The following is a 20,138-nucleotide window of genomic DNA, read 5'->3' on the forward strand; positions in this document are numbered from 1 at the left end:
AATTGGGAAATGTTACAATATAGGCCAAGCAATCTTTATAATTTCAGAAACACACATTAAGAATCAAGCTTCTGCAACCCTGATCAATAAAAGCTCGTTCTCAAGCAAAAAGCCCATTTTAATTACTGCCTCAACTGGAAGACTAATAGATCTAATAGTTGTAGGATCTCAGGAGTTACTCAATAAATTTATCAAATAAGACTTGCAAAGGGAATGCACTTTCCTTTTCAACAAACACTGGAGGGCCCCAAAGACCTCAATTGGCAGAACACATTTTTTTTTTTAAATGGTTCAGAACCACATATAAAGGCCCAAAGCTCAAAATATAAACACTGCAAAGGAAAGAAAACATGTGAAACAAAGTAGTGGAGCTTTAGTTTTGCTGAAATGTTTTAATTAAACTTAAATTGTAGTAGAAAGGACAATAGAAAATAGAGTTGAATTCCAGAGGTGAGGTCAGAGTGATGGCTCTGGACATCAAAGCAGCGTATGATCAAATGTGATTTCAAGGAGCTCCAGTAAAATTGAAGGAAATGTAAATCAGCGGGGAGATTTCACTGGTTGGAGTCATGTCTTGCACAAAAAAAGAATGTCGTGGTTGTTGGAGGCTAATCATCTCAACCATAAGAGAATCGCTGCCTCAGGGCAATGTCCTCGGGCCAGCCACCTTCACCTGCTTCAATTACCTTCTCTCCATTAAGGTCAGAAGTGAGGATATTTACTGATAATTACACAATGTTCAGTTCTGTTCGCATCTCCGTAGATAATGAAGTGTCTGTGTTGGCACCCAGCAAAACCTGGACAATATGCAGGCTTGGACTGATAAGTGGAAAGTAACATTCAAACCATACAAGTGCCAAGCAATGACATCCCAGCAAAAGAGGATCTAATCATCTTCTCGCAACATCAAATGGCTTTACCATCACTGAATCCTCATCATTAGTAACCAATGACCAGAAACTGAACTGGACCAGCCACCATTTAAATACTGTGGATGCAATGGCAGGCCAAAGGCTGGGAATTTTGAGTAGGTAACTCACCACCTGACTCCCCAAAGCCTGTCCACCATCTACAAGATGCAAGTAAGGAGTGTGATGGAATACCCCCATTTGCCTGGATGAGTGCCACTTCAAAAATCACGCAAAAAGCTTAACATCAGCCAGGACAAAGTAGCCCACTTAATTAGCTCCCAATAACAATTTCAAAAATTCACTCACTCCACCAGTGGCAGCAGTGTGCATCATCCACATGATGCACTGCAGTAACTCACTAAGGTTGCTCCAACAGTGCTTCCCAAATCACCTAGAGGAATGAAGGCAACTAGCATATTGGAATAACATCACCTTCAACTTCCAAATTACACACCACCCTCACATAGCTTTTTATCCCCCCACTGTTGCTGGGTCAAAATCTTGAAACTTCCTCCCTAACAGCCCTGTGCGTGTAACTATCACCCATGAACCGCAGCAGTTTAAGGCAGTGGCTTACCACCAGCTTATCAAGGCTAATTAATGATGGCCGTAGCAGCGACATCCTCACTCCTTGAACAAATGTTTTTTTTTAATTTGAAAGCATGAATACACACAAGATGAAGCTTGTATGAGGGTTAACATATTCTGAAGACAGAAATGTTGAAAGGTACATATCAGGTTTCTCTAAGAAATGAACTTAAAATGTAATGTTAACATTTTCTACAGGATGGAAGAGTTTCATCCAATTCTTTCCTAGTAATTATTTGATATTTTGGAACCCACAAAATGGTAGGTCACAATAATTAGAACTTAAAAACAAAGATGCAAATTTAAAAATTGTATACTCTCATCTGATTGCAGTCAGGTGATCACAGCATTAGAATCAAACTATCTCAGACCGTGTTATGTTTCACAACTACAAACCTGATGTACATTTCCATACAGTGCAGCTTCTTCCATGGCTGTTATAACAACATAAGGATCACTTTGATTTTCTTTTACTAAACTGCCCATTTGCTTTGTCCAATGCTTTCCAACAGCAATGAGCTGTTGTAGGGTCGACCTTCTCTCTGGAACATTAGTAGCTTCCCTGAAGCTTTGCAGGATGGTTGTCATCTATGTTTAAAATAGACAAGAATTAGATTTTTCAAATAAATTTAGAGTACCCAACTATTTTTTTTTTCAATTTACAGAATTTACAGTGCAGAAGGAGGCCGTTCAGCCCATCGAGTCTGCACCAGCTCTTGGAAAGAGCACCCGGTTTTGCTCTTGACGTAGCATAAGCTGCTTCTTTGATGTGCACTCTGACAAAGGAAGGTTCAGACTTGGAGATAGCTTTAACACATTTATTAAACTGTTAACGATTCTCCTACTTGGATTCAACTCTCCTGTTAATCCGCTATAGCTACTCAGACTGACGAACCAGTCTGCTACAATCCAGGTGGTGGGTGTGATGTGTTTCAAATCAACCCTGTGAGTCTCCACTGGAAAGAGGAAGATCATGTATGCTGTGTCCTTTTATATGGGTTGGTGTAATGCCCTCCTGTGGTAGTGTCACCTCTGTGTGTGTCGTGAATGCCCATTGGTCGTATCCTATCTTACTGACCTATTGGTTGAATGTTTGTGTCATGTCTCTGGTCCTCCCACTAGTGTCTATCTAGTCTACGTGTATTTACATCAACCCCTTGTGTATTTACAGTGATGCATATCACCACACACCCTACTTAACCCCACACCTCCACCCTATCCCCGTAACCCTGCAACCCAATCTAACCCAAGGGCAATTTGGCATGGCTAATCCACCTAACCTGCACATCTTTGAACTGTGGGGTGAAACTGGAGCACCCGGAGGAAACCCACGCACACACGGGGAGAATGTGCAGACTCCGCACAAGACAATTTTGTGGGGCACATCTTTGGGTTGTGGGGGTGAGACCCATGCAGACACTGGGAGAATATGCAAACTCCACACAGACAGTGATCCGGGGATCGAACCTGGGTCCTCAGCGCTGTGAGGCAGCAGTGCTAACCACAGTGCCACCATGCCGCCCGACAAGAATTAGACTTTCATCACATAGCTGGAAATTTTTCTTTTGACAATTTGTGTCTCTATATTCACATTGACAGGGGCCATTTTAATGCACAAAGCTCATAGTAAATTAAACAAACCAAATTGCAACCTTAGTCACTAACATTGTACATGCACTAGAGATCCTTGTGTAAAAATAGTGAAGTTTCACCAATGATTAAAACATTTTTGCTGGGATAGTAGACAGGGTAAAACCGGCATGAGGAAGCAACTTGAGAGATATAATAAGTTACACTGGTTTGCAAATTTCTGTATAAAATTGCAGTTCTACAACATGAAAAATATGACAAATGAAAAAGATTTGAAAAATATTCTGGTTTATGCTTGATGGGGTTTATAGAAAAGTAAGCCATTTTTACACACAAATCCTGAAAGCATGTGTTCATCAATCACTAAGACCTATTTGGGATTGAAAATGTGAACTTTTGAAACCATGTGAAAATTTTAATTAATTTTTTTTTAAAAACAGTGGATTGTCACAAAAGTCATGGCTAGCATTGAGAACCCCATTCACAGGTGGAGAAGTAGATCTTTCAGCCCCTCTAGCTTATTCCAGCATTAATTTAGATCTTCTGGAATCTTCTGGGCTTTAACAAAGAGTCATCCAGACTCAAAATGTTAGCTCCCTTTACTCTCCACAGATGCTGTCAGACCTGCTGAGATTGTCCAGCATTTTCTGTTTTTGTTTCAGATTCCAGCATCCACAGTAATTTGTTTTTATCTTTTGGAATCGACCTTTGCAAAGCAGACGTAGAAAGAAATTAAATAGTTTCTATTAAGGTTCATCCTCAGCATCTCCATAATGGAGGACCATGTGCTCCACAAGCTATTCCCAAAGGTGCACACCAAGATAGATATCAACTGCTGTTCTGCAACTCGGTGAAAGATGTTCTTTTTCGGTCTGCCTGAAACTGGCTGGCCTTCCACCGCTAAGAGCAAGTATTGCAGATTGGCACATTCCAAGGTCCAAGACCACATATTGGAATGCATCAAAGCTGGGGGTAGCTACCACAAAGGCTTTAAGGGGAAAGACCACTGTCTAAGACCCACCTACCACTGTATATCGAGGGGTTGGAAACTGTCCAAAATTCAAGGTGTATGGTTGACCTGTGTATCCAGGGTGCCACAGTTACTGCTCCACTGGAGTCAAGTGCTGAGCAACACTTGTTCAGTGCGATGTAAGTGAAACACGCGCATGCGGTGTCTACTCCTCCCCCCGACATTCTGGTTACTTTTCTCTTTTATGGCACCACAAATCGACTGTTGAGACCATGAAAATCGCTGTTCTTCTAAAAAAGAATTTTAGCCAAAAAGTTTTGACGACTGAAAATAGAGGCCTCTGTCGATTCGGATGCAACCAAGATGGCGGCCACCTCTCCTGTGTTACTAACATCCAACACTCTTAGAAAAGCTCTGATCGGCGACATGTCCTGACGGATTTGGCTCTGGAGCTGGAAAACCTGCTGGAGGTGGTGCTGGTGTGGAAGTGGATTACATTTATTGTCTTGTTTTAACCTTGCTGTCTGTACGTAATATTAAGGTTCTGAAATATATCTGTGATCATCAAGTAAAAAGATGTTAAAGGGTTGAGGGAATGGAATGAGAACAGATCTCTGTATTTGTTAGTACAGAGACAGCAAAGATGAGTGTGTGAAACCTTGTCAACTGAGACAATGGGCATTGGAATGTGAAAGAGCTGACTCAGGAGCATGAGAGGGAAGGAGATAAGGAAGTTGGACCTGATGGACGGATAGGATAAGAAAACCGTTAGCAGCAGCAGTATTAGTGAACCGTGCTAATGTTTATGCCATAGTAACCACCCTACCTCAGGATAATAATTCCATATAAGTACATGTTCTGGATCCTTGCCAAATCATTGGTGTATCTAGGAATTTAAGGGGACCACCTCCAAGCTGTGATTGTATAAAAGGGACAGTCCGTACTCTGGGACTTTGGCACTTCTCGAAGGTGGTTCCCCGACTACTTAGAGATTTGTCCCGGCCGTGAATAAACGAATATTCGTTACCAACGTGTTCGAGTGTTTTACTTCTGGACTGACGAAAGGTTATGTGAAAGCGCAATTCACACTGGCTCCCATCTGATCTTCCCTTGATTCCATCGCCTAACCGTTGACTTCCACGCCAACACCATCACCAATATGGAGGCGGCCCTCTCTGACTACAGCGATGGATCGGCGCATGGGAGTCTGACCTGGCTGTGGTGAGTAAAGAGAATATAGCATGCGGATTAGAATCGATACCTGGAGAAACAGTCTAGATGACAGAACCTACGTGTTGTTGGGGTTACCAGAAGAAACTGAAGGCCGCACCCCTACTCCATTTATTTTCAAGCTTCTTAAAAATTTGGTGGGTGAAGGCACGTTCCCGGAGCTTCTGGAGTTTGACTGGGCCCATTTCACCCTCTGGGTGAAGCCTTGCCTTAGTGACTCCCCACGAGCCATTATAGTCCAGTTCCACAGCTGCAAAGACAAAGAGATGGCATTTCGATGGGCGAGAGAATACTGCAATCTGAGCTACCAGGGCCAGGAGACTTGAGCACCGACCTGGTTAAGCGGTGAGCTGCATAAAAAAGGAATTAGCTTTGGGATGATCCACTCTGCCCGTCTCAAATCACTCTCAACAGAAAAGACCACTTATTCAACACATCAGGCAAGGCAGACTCTTTTCTACAGAGACAAATACTTGACTTGTAAAAGGCTTGCTCAATTGGGGGCTCTGTTTGTTTCTGGGTATCGTATTCTACGTTTTCTTTTCCTCAATACTTGTATTGGTCATTTAATATGCTCGAATCAAGAGGATGCTTGGCTGATTAATTAATACCACTGCTCCAGCCACGCGGTTAGAATAAGCAACTTTCTATTCGTACACAAGTAATGCAGTTGTTTTTTTTGGTTCGGGGAGGGGGGGGGGGGGGAGAAAGAGAGTGAGAGAACCCATCTGATAAGGTTGGTTAGTTAACTGATGTGGCGTGTAAGTTTAAATAGCTGCTGCTCATCCTGTTTTTGTTGATGGGTTTAGGATTTGATTCATGGTTTGTTTTTGTTATCAAGTTAATCATCTTGCTGTTTAGTTATTGTTCCAGCAGTTTGGGAGTGTGATATGTTGACGGTAATCAGTACTCACTTTACATTTGATTATTCTCACAATGCCATAGACTCTCATGACCTTGATCCACTCTACTTGCTGACTCTCTTGTAAAATCCCCCCATAGTCCTAACTAGCTCGGTGATACAGGACCCGATTAGAATAGTTACTTTGAATTTTAGGGGGTTTAATGGGCCAGTAAAATATTCAAGAGTGTTTACACACCTCAAGAGGCTTAACACGGCACCGAGCAGGGCGGGACAGGCACCAAGTAGGGTGGGCGAGCCGGTGTGATCATCGAGAGGGGTGGGTGAGCAGGGGCAACCACCGAGAGGGGTAGGCGGGCAAGATCACTTAGAGGGGCGGGTGAGCGGGGGCGACCACTGAGAGGGGCGGGCGAGGGGAGGCGACCGAGTGGGGTGGGCAAGCGGGGGCGAGTAATGAGCGGGGTGGGAGAGGGTGGGCAAGCACAGAGGGCGGGCAAGCACAAAGTGGGGCAGGAAGGAGACTGGTAGTGACAGTGGTAGGGTGGGTGGAAAAAGGTGCTGCATGTATGGCAAGTGAGGGTGCGCACAAGTGTATGTAAGTGAGAGTCTCTGGTTAACTCGGCCTCAGGGTTCACAGTCACCCCCACACACCAACACACTCACACAGTCCATGTAAGAGAGGGTGAGTATGTTCGCACCGAGACTGGGAGTGAGTCAGTCAAACTCAGTGTCATATTTAATAATTATTATTTTTAAATTATTAGTTTATTGCTCTTGCATTATTTTTGCTCAGCAAGCTGTTCCTTTTCTTATTCCCTCAATGTTTTACGGAAATGTTTAATGTTGTGGCAAAACTTATCTTTACTGCATTTAAGTCAGAAATCAATTGAACTGTGGGCCATAGCACATAAAGGATGGACAAGCCTGCTTTAGGCAACATCAGTCGTGGGTTTGGAAGGTGCTGTTTAAAAGCTTGAAAGAGAACTCCAAAAGAATGAAGAAAAGAAAATGATTGCCAGCACCACAAAACCTACAGATTGAATACATTCCATCATGGAAAGAGAAAAGCCAAATGGATGGCTAAGGATAAGGATTTGCTTGGATCCCAAAGATTTGAATCAAACAATGTAAAAAATAATCATTATCTCATTTCAAAGCTGAAAGAGATCACACCAGCACTATTAGGGGCAAAAATGTTCAGCAAGTTTGATGCAGGCAATAGCTACTGGAATGTGCAAAATGAAGAGGATTCTTCACTGTTGACAACATTCAACATATCCGCTGGCCAGGTCTTAAAATGAACCAAAATGTGTCCAACAAGAAAATGGACACTACAGGATAACATAGATTGGGACCCAAATATCGAAGAGTACATGACATTTATCAAGAACAAGAAATGTATCAAAGATGGAGAGGTGGCTCTATTAATTAATGATGGTAATATCACATTAGACTATAGGAAATAGGAACACGAGTAGGCGGTTCTGCCCCTTGAGCCTGCTCCGCCATTCAAGAGCATCATGACTGATCTGACAATCCTTACGTCCACTTTCCTTCCCTTTCCCTGTAACCCTTGATTCCCTTACTGATCAAGAATCCATCTATCTTGCCTTAAATATACACAAAGACTCTGCCCTCATTGCTTCCTGTGGGTAGGTGTTCCAAAGATTCTCAGCCATCAGAGAGAAGAAATTCCTCCTAATCTCGGTCTTAAATTGGCACTCTATGCCCTCTAGTCCTAGACTCTCCCATGAGGGGAACATCCTCTCAGCATTTACCCTGTCAAGCCCCTTAAAAATCCTATAAGTTCAATGAGATCACCTCTCAGTCTTCTAAATTCCAATGAGTCCCAACCTGTTTAACCTTTGCTCATAAAACAATCCCGCTGTACCGGGGATCATCCTTGTGAACCTTCTCTGAACCGCCTCCAATGAAATAATGTTTTTCCTTAATAAAGGGACTAAAATTACTCTCAGTTCTCAAGATGTGGTCTCAAGTGTATCTTGTGCAGTTGCAGCAAGACTTCCTTCACTTCCTTCCTCTACGTCCAGTAAGAAGTCTGATAACACCAGGTTAAAGTCCAACGGGTTTGTTTCAAACACTAGCTTTCGGAGCACTGCTCCTTCCTCAGGTGAATGGAGGTATGTTCCAGAAACATATATAGACAAATTCAAAGATGCCAGGCAATGCTTAGAATGCAAGCATTTGCAGGTAATTCAGTCTTTATAGATCCAGAAATAGGGGTAACCCCAGGTTAAAGAGGTGTGAATTGTCTCAAGCCAGGACAGTTGGTAGGATTTTGCAAGCCCAGGCCAGATGGCGGGGGATGAATGTAGTGAGACATGAATCCCAGGCCCCGGTTGAGGCCGCAGTCATGTGTGTGGAACTTGGCTATAAGTTTCTGCTCAGCGATTCTGCGTTGTCGCGTGTCCTGAAGACCGCCTTTGAGAACGCTTACCCGGAGATCAGAGGCTTAATGCCCTTGACTGCTGAAGTGTTCCCCGACTGGAAGGGAACATTCCTGCCTGGTGATTGTCGCGCGATGTCCGTTCATTCGTTGTCGCAGTGTCTGCATGGTCTCACCAATGTACCACGCTTCGGGACATTCTTTTCTGCAGCGTACGAGGTGGACAACGTTGGCCGAATCGCACGAGTATGTACCACGTACCTGGTGGGTGGTATTCTCACGTGTAATGGTGGTATCCGTGTCGATGATCTGGCACGTCTTGCAGAGATTGCCATGGCAGGGTTGTGTGGTGTCGTGGTCGCTGTTCTGAAGGCTGGGTAGTTTGCTGCAAACAATGGTTTGTTTGAGGTTGCGCGGTTGTTTGAAGGCAAGTAGTGGGGGTGTGGGGATGACCTTGGCAAGATGTTCATCTTCATCGATGACGTGCTGAAGGCTGCGAAGATGATGTCGTAGCTTCTCCGCTCCGGGAAAGTACTGGACGACGAAGGGTGCTCTGTCGGTTGTGTCCCGTGTTTGTCTTCTGAGGAGGTCGGTGCGGTTTTTTGCTGTGGCACATTGAAACTGTCGATCAATGAGGTGATCGCCATATCCCGTTCGTACGAGGGCATCTTTCAGTATATGTAGATGTCTGTTACGCTCCTCCTTGTCTGAGCAGACCCTGTGTATACGGAGGGCTTGTCCATAGGGGATGGTTTCTTTAATGTGTTTAGGGTGGAAGCTGGTAAGCGTTCTCCAAGGCGGCCTTCAGGACGCGCGACAACGCAGAATCGCCGAGCAGAAACTTATAGCCAAGTTCCGCACACGAGTGTGGCCTCAACTGGGACCTGGGATTCATGTCGCACTATTTCATCCCCCGCCATCGGGCCTGGGCTTGCAAAATCTTACCAACTCTCCTGGCTTGAGACAATTCACACCTCTTTAACCTGGGGTTACCCCTATCTCTGGATCTGTAAAGACTGAATTACCTGCAAATGCTTGCATTCTAAGCATTGTCTGGCATCTTTGAATTTGTATATATATATATATATATGTTTCTGGAACATACCTCCATTCACCTGATGAAGGAGCAGTGCTCCGAAAGCTAGTGTTTGAAACAAACCTGTTGAACCTTAACCTGGTGTTGTAAGACTTCTTACTGTGGTAGTCACCACTGATGTATATATTGTATATAGAGGATGTCAGTGTAGGTGTTTTGTGGTAAGGCCCTGTACTACAGGTACGGGGGTAGTTCCCTGCCTGCTGGCTCCGCCCAGTAGGCAGAGTATAAATGTGTGCGCTCCCAGTACAGCAGCCACTTTGCCAGCTGCTGTAGGAGGCCACACACCTTAGTGTAATAAAGCCTCGATTGCATCAAACTCTCGTCTTTGTGTAATTGATCGTGCATCAGTCACCCCAGACCAACGCCAGCATCTCTGCATCAGTCCTCCAAGTCATTCATATAGCAGAAAGTTATGTTCCCAGCACTGATCTCTGGGATAACCCAAGTTATCCCTCAGAGAGATAACCGAAGTTCAAGAAACCAGGATAGAGAAGTGAATTTGGTTGAGAAGAGAAATGATAAAGGCAAAAAGTCAATGTTGGGAATGTTGTACAAGCCCCCTAATTGTAACGACACAGTAGGAAACAGTATAAAAGAAGAGATAATGGAAGCTGTCAGAAAGGCACGATATGGGGGTTTTAATGTACCAATAGACTGGAAAAACCAGATGGGCAAAGATAGCATGGATGAGAGATTCATAGAATGTTTTCAGCATAGTTTCTTAGAACAGCATGTTCTGGAAGTAAACAGAGAGCAGGCTGCACTAGACCTGGTATTGTGCAACAAAATGGGATTAATTGATAATCTCATAGCGAAGGCACCTCTAGATAGCAGCTATCATGATATGATTGAATTTCAGTTTGAGGAAGAAGAGTGCATCTAAAACAGTACTTTAAACTTAAATAAGGGTAATTATGAAGGCATCAAAGTGGAGCTAGCTAAAGTGAACTAGCAAGTGTGGTTAAGGGATCAGTAAATGGAGGTTCAATGGCATACATTTAAAGGGATATTTGAAAATATCCCTTTAATACACACATTCCAATTTGAAAGAAAACTTCTAAGGGGAGGGTTTACCAGGCAGCTCAACAGCATAATTGCACAAAGCCTGAACGAAATACCTGGTTAACCCACCCTTTCTGCAATCTGCGCTGATCCCTTACCCGCAAATGACTCTCCTGCAAAAACACCACATCAGCAAACTTTTCAGGTGAGCAATTCCCTCGACCTTTTCATTGTGCCACCCAACCCCCCTGCATTCCAAGTGACCAACCAAATTGGCGGCCTCGCATGTCCCTCCTATCCCGGAGTCAGCCATTTCCACTAAAAGGGATCGTCAAGCAACTATGTAGAGTGTCCTGGCACACCCACCCAAGATCGCCATCAAATCCACCAGCAAGACAAAACAAAGAAAAATCTGTAGTCACCATCAGCAAACTAACCCTTCCCTCCATCCCCAAACAATGCCCCTCCCAGGTTTTCTTGGCAGCAACATGAAAACGAACGACACACCCTCCCACCTACCCCAACAAAACAAAAACACTAAGCTCATTATCTCAAACTAAACTGGTATAAGCTGCAGCTACTCCCACCACCTAGAGCTACACATTTCCCATAACAACCATAATACATAGAATTATAGAGTCCTACAGTGCAGAAGGGAGCATTCAGCCCATTGTGTTTGCACTGACCCTCTGAAGGAGCACCCTACCTAGGCCCACTCCCTCACTCTATCTTAGGGGTGATCTTATAGAGGTCTATAAAATAATGAGGGGCATCGATAAGGTAGATAGTCAGCATCTTTCCCCAAAGGTACGGGAGTGTAAAACAAGAGGGCATAGGTTTTAAGGCGAGAGGGGAGAGATACAAAAGTGGCTAGTGGGGCAATTTAATTCACATAGGGTGTGAGTGTCTGGGATGAGCTGCCAAAGGCAGTAGTAGAGGCGGGTACAATTTTGTCTTTTAAAAATCATTTAGACAGTTATATAGGAAAGCTGGATATGGAGGCTTATGGACCAAATGCAGGCAATTGGGACTAGCTTAGTGGTTAAAAACTGGGCGGCATGGACAAGTGGGGCTGAAGGGCCTGCTTTCATGCTGTAAACCTCTATGACTCTAACCCCACAATTCCGAGGTCCTGCCTCATCGAGCAGCTTGACAGTCAACCTTAGCACTCAGCTTCTTAGTCTCACCAACTGCCAGAACGATCTCAGTCTTCAGCGAAACAATTGGCTTGCCGTGTTTCGACAAAGCCTTTTCCACACCTCTAATCATGTACCTTTACCTTCTCAGGAGGTTTCTCCACCTTAGATCGTATGGTATCTAGGGCCTCCTCTATTGACTTTCCAAGGTCCCCAGACATAACTCAACAATGCTTCTCGAATTCGGTCACTGGTACACCAGCCAATATATGGGCCGTGATTGGAATGGCCTGTGTCACAGAAGCAGCCTCCGCCATTTTCTCCACTGAGGAGCCTCGTGAAGTCGCTGAATCCATTGTCGAATTTCTATCCCTAGGTTTCTTTCCCCTGGCATTTCTTGGCATCTCTTTAATTTGGGCACCTTATATTATCTAGTAGATGGGATTCTTCTTAAAAAATCCCAGAAACAGGGCAAAAAAGGCCGAAGATCAAGAACCCTGTCCCTACCCCTAACCCTACCTTGTGCATGACCTCTCATGGGGATGGTTCAGCACAGTGGGCTAAATAGCTGACTTGTAAAGCAGAACAAGGCCAGCAGCGCGAGTTCAATTCCTGCACCAGCCTCCCTGGACAGGCACCAGAATGTGGCGACAAGGGGCTTTTCACAGTAACTTCATTTGAAGCCTACTTGTGACAATAAGCGATTTTGCTTTCATTTCATACCTTGTGCATGACCTCTCCCTATAGGCCACCACTGGAAGTCCCAAAACAGCAACATTTCACCTTTAGAGAATTTAAACTAATTTTAACCTAATTATCTTGTTCCCATATTTCCCAACAGAATACTGGTCTATAGAAAGACACGCCTAGACAGTCAAGAAAACCCTAAAAAAGTGGCAAGATACAAAGTAAGTCCCAAACCTGCCTTATTGTCACCCTGATCTACACCTATCAAGACTGCCATGAAATAAGACAATTCTGCCAAGAAAGATACTTCCTCAATTGTCCAGGGGGAAATAAGACAACAACTCACTGATGCATAGGTAGGAGGAGGTCAATACTTTATTAAGCATGCCATTCCTTGTCTGAGCTGTTGAAAAGGACAAACTGTATGCATATAGGATTCTATCATGAAACCTGAAACCCAGCAAATGTGGTGAAGCTGCGATATCAAGTCACATAGCATTGAGACCAAAAGCAATAAAAAAGCACATGAGAAGGAACAGTTATATTGGACCTGCACTAGAACTGGAAAAGCAGAAAACAGCAGCAGCATCACTAACCAGCATGATAACATCAACAGCATCACCAAGTGGTGAAACATCAACATCACCAGCAAGTGAGACAACATTAGCAACATTAAGCAGAACTTATCAGGAGCAAAACACAACATCAACACACACAGCATTGCCTGTGCAGCATGCCAACACATCAAAAGCTCTCTTCCAATGTTGACAAGTCTGCCAAATCTACAAGATGAAGGCACAATATTCTACCACTCAAGCAATATCATGAATCAAAGTTTGAGAAACCAAGCTCTAACAGAATCTAAAGGTGTTCAGCTTAATTATTAAAGTTTATTGTTAACCATCTTTGGTTAGATATAATAAAAAAGGCATGACTGGAATAGTTATATTGATAAGGCGTCATAATTTTTTAAAAAAGTGATGTTATATTGTTTACTATTCACAGAGAGTTAAGAACTAATGGTGATGCAAATATACATTCAGAGTGCCATATTCACTGCTGCACTGCAGCCAGGTGCAAACCAACAACATATCAGTCAGCCACAAGGAGAACTGCAAGAAATAAACTCAATGAAGCTCCCGAGTTATGAATCTTAAAAGTGTAATTATTTCAAACTTCTGGGAACAAAACATAACTGAAATTATTTAATTTCTTACACCAAGTTACAGAAGAATAAATCCCCAACTTGCAACAGAATGTATTATCTGTATGAGCTCAATTTTTCAGAAAACTGTTCAGGCTTCATGGTGTCAGGCAGAGCTCTATTCCTGGATTTCTACTGTGGGGAGGGGAAAAAAAGCCTACAACCAGCCAATATCACACAATGTTACAAACACATCAGGCCAGAAATGTCTGCACCTATTTTCAATCAGGCCAAACTATTTTTTTTGCATCAATAGTGGCCACATAGCCAAAAACCTCCACATTGGAGCTTTGTGCCAATTATGAGGATGCACATCAAAAAGAATAGAGAGGGAACGCTACATTTGTTCTCCTTTCTTCAAAAAAGTGCCTACTTTCCCTGCAGTACCACCACACAGAAGACAGGCTGCAACTCCAAATGCAGCTACATTGGACATCTGAAACAAAGATATGAACCCACTGCTCCATGGTTTCTTATGTTTGTCTTTGTCTTCAATGTACCTTTTAAATATGCATATTTTAACTGAATACTGTATCATCCTTACATCATGTACCCATACTGATCAATTCAGGTCTTTTTGGATTTTCAAGGAAATTGTAGAATCTTAAACCAGTGTATGTTTAGCTTCAATAAAGTGACAGTAAGCAAATAATGAAATCAAGAATTATGACTACTAATCTAACATTTCAATACATTACTCACTTCATCCATTGCTTCCTCAAAAAGTACATCAACCCTGTCCAACACCAAATGGCTGAGTCTAATAAAAAATAGGCAATGTACTTGAAGGATCCGTATCAGACTGTGTGGCGTAGTAACAACTACATCGCCTGCAATTAAATTTATATTTTAAAGTCAAGACTGAAAATTTGTAAGCAATAATGAGTCATTAAGTACTGTTTCATGGATAATTGCTATTAGGAGGAAAAACATGTTTAACCAAAGTATAATTAGCAAGCACAAAAAGGTGATGCTATCAATAGATTTATTAAAATTAGTTTTGAGTTCAGTTGTTCACAAGTTAACTTAACTTCGTGCAGGTCATGAACTTAAAACACAACTCTAAAAATTAATCGATTGCTCTGCTCGAGCTGTTTTGCTTATCCAATGTAATAGATTAGAATTTTCGGTTAATTGCAAATTGAATTTACCAAGATAATGTTTATGTCAGGAACTGATTACATTAATAGATGTCATCCTTAAACTGGTGAAACTTAGAAAATAACAGACTACTCAGACATCTCATTCAGATTACCTTTTTCAAACCATCAGTTTGTCCAACAGAATTCAAAAAAGATTTTGCACCTGTCAAGCAAAATTTTAAGCACATACAAAATAGACATCATACATACAAAATATTCCATACCCCAATTTATTATTACTTCTTCTTAATCCACGTTTGAAAAGTGCTCATAAATTACCAAAATTCTAAGAATAATATAGCTGTATTTTAATATTCATCATATTTGGTTTTAAAAAACCCTCTTCCTATATGCTTCACTGATGCTCATTTTCAGATTTCCAGCATAATTTTTATTTTCCTACTGCTTTGGCACCACACCTTGTGAGCCTGAAACTGAGATGATACACTCTTCCAATTGTTTTCAGAAAGAGACTTACATCTCTGTCATTTCCCATCAAAATACATTTCAAATATATAACTGCTGCTGCTTGTAGATCTTCCTCCAGGGGGTCTGCTGTCATAGCATTTCATGTTCACCTGTCTTGTTCCATCTGCAGCTGCTCACTGACCATTCTGTGATGTGCATCATCCAACTATGCCTAGCCCTCCACTTTGTCCTCTAGAAAACACCTCTATCTTTTCAGCTCTAAGTTCACCAAAATAATTGCACCAAAATAATTGCACATTTGGATCAGGATTTCTAACCTCCCAAAAGAACCTATCATAGAATATTTAATATTTTTAACAAAATATACTCAATGAATAATTCAATATTTAAACAGATTGCTATAATTATAGTCTTCAGAAAACTGGTGGGGAATGGGAAATTTAGAATCTAAACATTTGAAACAAATATCCAATTGGCCTTGAACCTCATTAACGGGGTGAATCAGTAATCCACTCCCAAGAGACAGATTGGCCATTGAAAACTTCTAGAGAGGCTGCAAGCTTCCAATTTAATCGTATTTCTTTTTTAACCAATCGACCAGATTTCCGAGACTTGGGAAATCTGGCAGGTAAAAGGAAGCGAAGAGCCTCAGATCTGTCAGGCAAGTGCCTTTTTGGAACTGCCTCTGGGCCAGGAGGACCAGAGGTGTTTACCCCCGAGCCTACAAGGCCACCCAGCGAACAATTTCAATTCCGCCCCCCCACCCCCATCCCTTCCCTAGCCACTTCTCGATTATCAACAGCAGTAACGATCCAGATACCCCTCCACAGTTTCCAAAGATCCCCCCCAATGCTCCCCTCTGCTTTCAACCCCCATCTCTGCCCTCAATCTCTCTTTAAACCCCGTGAACATCCACCAACCCGTTAAACCAGGCTATACCTACCACTTGTAACCTTTACCCCGAGCAGCATCTTTGAAACATTCCCTGCCTGACTTTGAACCAACCCGGTCAATAAAGATTGCTTCTGGACAGAGCCTGTTAAAAAACACGGTGTGGAGTTACAATTCCACAATCAGAACTCTTCCCTCCCACTTGGAAATCTAGCCCCGGTGAATATCAGCTCTATGGTTTCCCTTTAAATGACAGAATATTTGGAAACATGAAACGGATTTCATGGTTTTCCTTCATAATGGAAAATTGCTTGAAATGTTACAATATTATATTAGTTGATATTAATAGTTGCATACAATGTAGACCGTAGCGTTAAGCACAAAAATTCCAAACTTTGGAGAATCAATTGGATTTTTGAGACTGACCTGAATATGAATATAGACAGAAAGTGTCAATCATAGTTTTTTGAAAGTAATTGGGACCAAGAGGCAGAAACTAGAGGAAAAGTAAATTATTAAATCGACTGACTAGAGCAAAGGAAGAAGACAAAAGTCCTAAAAGTCTTCATTACAGTTGACCATATGTCATTACAAGGACCCATTTAGAGGAAATTATTTATTCTACAACAGAGAATAGAATACATTAGATTTTACCTAATATTCATTCTCATCAAAGACCTGTATTTGCATAGAAGCCAGTCTGCCAACAATCACACTTACATGCTTTGGTAAGTTTCATTTTCTTTGTTTCTTCTGGATCTTGTCCAACCAAAATCAGCGATAGAGAAAGAGGTCGAGAAAACCTTGTTAAGTCCATTAACACCTGGCACACAAAGTGGGCCTTCTGTCGTCCAGGGCAAATAATTATTGCTAATGGCTAACATTAAAAGAAAAACAAATAAAGATTGTTCTATTACTTGCATGAATTAGATTCCAAAATAAATCACAAAATTGCTGGTTTAATGCTTTACCCCAGGTGTCGAAACACGTCTGCCTTAAATCTTACTGAATTTTTGCTTTCCTGAATGAAAACACCAAAATTAACACAAATGTTAATGTTAGAAACACAATTTTATGTTGTACATCTCTGGAACCCTCAAGAGCTTGCCCAATGATGAACAGGTAGATTTTTCCTTCTTCTCCCTTCCCACACATTTTGACCTCTTACTTGCCTGCCTCAATTACGCATTCTGTCCTTCTGTCTGAAATGACCACGAGGAAAGTTATAAAAAGAAATGGAAGCAAGGAAAACCACAATTTAAGCCCAGCCAGGGCCTTTGCGCACCCCACCCCCCCTGCCCCTGACTGGGCCAGCGAGCGCAGGTGAGACCTGTCCACCTTCGGATCCTGCACCATATTCCAACTATCAACGAGTGTTGGGGTGGCACCCAGCACTCGCTTCACAAACCCCGCATCATCCCAGTTGGGACCATATATGCTTGCCGGTGCCACCAAATTGCCTTCTAGCGCCCCCTTCACTATCACGTACCTTCCCTGATCCACCACTACCGTCTCCATCTAAAACCTCACCACCTTGCCCACCAAAACCCTACCCCCACCCCCAAGCCCTGCTATCGAACCCCGAATGTTGAAAACCTGACTCATCCAACCCTTCTTAAGCCTCACCTGATCCTTCACCCTCAGATGGGTCTCCTGCAACATCAGCACGCGGCCTTGAAGCTCTTCAACTATGTAAAAACCCTTGATCTCTCCACCGGCCCCGCTAAGCCCTTCACGTTCCACCTCACTATTCTGAACGTGGTCTCCTCCCCCCCCCCCCTCCCTCCCTTCCAACGACTGCGGACCGTCCCTCCACCACATTCCTGTTCACTAGCCACCCTTTGCTTGCTACTGTGGAGTCCCCTGCCCAGGCCCCTCTCCTCCCAATCCCCTCCCCCATGACCCAGTCCCAGGAAACAAAGACAAACAAAACCAGTGTAAAAATCACATCCCCGGAAACCACCGTAAATCCCAATTCCATCTCATTTCAGTCCCAATCCTTCGGCTTTCACGAACGCCTCCTCCGCCTTGAAGTAAACGTCTCTAGAATTGTAGGTCAACCTCAGCTTCGCCGGGCAGACCATGCCAAACCTCACATCGTTACTGTAGAGTGCTGCCTTCACCTGTCCGAAGGCCGCATGCCTACTCGCCAGCTCCACTGTCAAGTCTTGGTATCTTAGAATATCAACTCCTTAGCCTCGGGTCACTGTTCGTGTGGAGTTTGCAAATTCTCCCCGTGTCTGCTTGGGTTTCACCCCTACAACCCAGGTTGGGTGGATTGGCCCTGCTAAATTTCCCCTTAATTGGAATAAAATAATTGGATACCCTACCAACTCCTTCCCACCACGCCTTTACTTTGCCCAACTCAGGATCTTCTCCTTAACGCGAGACTTGTGGAAGCAAATTATAGCTGCCCTTGGTGGCTCGTTTGCTTTCGGCTTGGGCCTGTGTGAGCCCTGTCCAGCTCTTAATTGAGAAGCTTCTTCCCCCTCCCCGGACAACTACTTCGCATGTACTCAGTTGGCCTTGGGCCCTCCATCCCCTCCGGCAGGTCCACAATTGGTAGGTATTGCCGCCTAGAACGGTTCTCTAGGTCCTCCACCTTGGCTCTGAGCCCTTGGTTGCCCTCCACCACCCCCTGCAGCTCCTCACCCATCGAAGTGAGCTGGTCAGTGTGCTGCGACAGAACATCCTCCACCCCCTTCAATTTCTCTCATTGATCCCGTACCTTCACCGGGACAATCACCTCCTCCACCCACTCCTTCATCTCAGCCATCATCTCCTTTTGCAGCATCTCCATGTGCTTAGTGATCTGCCTCTCGAGTTCTCCGGCCATCACCTCGGTCAGAGTTTCAACTGTGAGGGGAACAGCCCCACCCGGCGAACCAGCCTCCGCCATCTTTCCTGCTGTCGGGCTGTCCCTTTCACTTGACGGCGAAGCTTCACTTGTCCCCTTCTTCCCAACGCTTTCTTCTAGGTCTTTGACATTCCCCACCTTCTTTATGCTTTCCTGCACCAGCCTTTACAAAAACTGCCCCTGTAACAGGGCATTTAAAACCAGAACCTCGAGCAGGAGCTACCCAACTTGTGACCTCCACCTATATGACTCCGCCGGAAGTCGAATTCCCCCATTTCTGACTGTAAGAGTCCTACATTCGTTTTTAATCAATCTTTTCTCTTGACATACCTGTAGAAAGTTTTACAGTCAGTTTTTATGTTCCCTGCTTCCTTACTTTCATACTGTATTTTCTACTTCTTAACCAATCCCTTGGTCTGCATTTGCTGAATTTTTAAACTGTTCTCAATCCTCAGGTCTATTGCATTTTTTTGCTAATTTGTATGTCTCTTCTTTGAATCTAATACTACCTCTAATTTCCCGACTGTTCCTCCAATCACAGATTCCGTCTCTGAAGGAGCAGCAAAAATGAGAGGGAGGATATCTGCGATTTGAGGAGTTGGAGCAACCATCATGGGAGAAATGGAATCTGTAATTGGAGCAGCATTTCAGATCCATTTCTCCCATGGATAAATTGAAGATTAAAAAATTAGATAAAAGGAAACTGATAAGGGTTCAGTTATACTGAGGGCTTTCAATAAGCAAATTAGACAACAGCGTAAACAAATATTTGCTTAAGTAAAATGGAGAACAATAGAGTACAGAATTGCAGGAGTTAAAGATACAGAAAGTAGCAGTTCAAACAGAAAAAAGAATGCATGTTGCACTTGCATGCTAAACGTTTGTGTTCTAACACTAGTTGTTTGGATAGAACAATTATACTGTTGACTTAAAGAATAGACAGGTACTGAATAAGGTGGAAATGAAATATTTATGTATGAGAGACTATGGGCGAAATCTATCGGCCGTGTCCTGCTCGACCGGGAGAAAGGCGCAGCCGGTAGATGCCTTGCAAGAGGGAGAGGTAATCTTATTGACAAGATCCTGATGGGACTTGATAGGATAGGTACTGGGCAGGTGTTTCCTCTCATGGG

The 20,138-nt window shown here is 43.3% G+C and overlaps 1 protein-coding gene across 4 annotated transcripts in view; it reads right to left on the reverse strand.

Annotated features, from left to right (window-relative positions):
• tdrd12 (tudor domain containing 12) overlaps window positions 1-20,138 on the reverse strand; it is a 157,507-nt gene that overhangs the window by 80,118 nt on the left and 57,251 nt on the right. For all 4 annotated transcript variants that reach the window (XM_038806556.1, XM_038806557.1, XM_038806555.1 and 1 more), the window contains exons 14-16: window positions 16,869-17,025; window positions 14,389-14,516; window positions 1,896-2,087 (exon numbers count right to left, since the gene is read on the reverse strand). In XM_038806556.1, the coding sequence (XP_038662484.1) occupies window positions 1,896-2,087; window positions 14,389-14,516; window positions 16,869-17,025 (477 nt within the window). The remainder of the gene's footprint in view (window positions 1-1,895; window positions 2,088-14,388; window positions 14,517-16,868; window positions 17,026-20,138) is intronic.

Source organism: Scyliorhinus canicula, chromosome 9 (genome assembly GCF_902713615.1).
Source record: "Scyliorhinus canicula chromosome 9, sScyCan1.1, whole genome shotgun sequence".
NCBI classification, from domain to species: domain Eukaryota; kingdom Metazoa; phylum Chordata; class Chondrichthyes; order Carcharhiniformes; family Scyliorhinidae; genus Scyliorhinus; species Scyliorhinus canicula.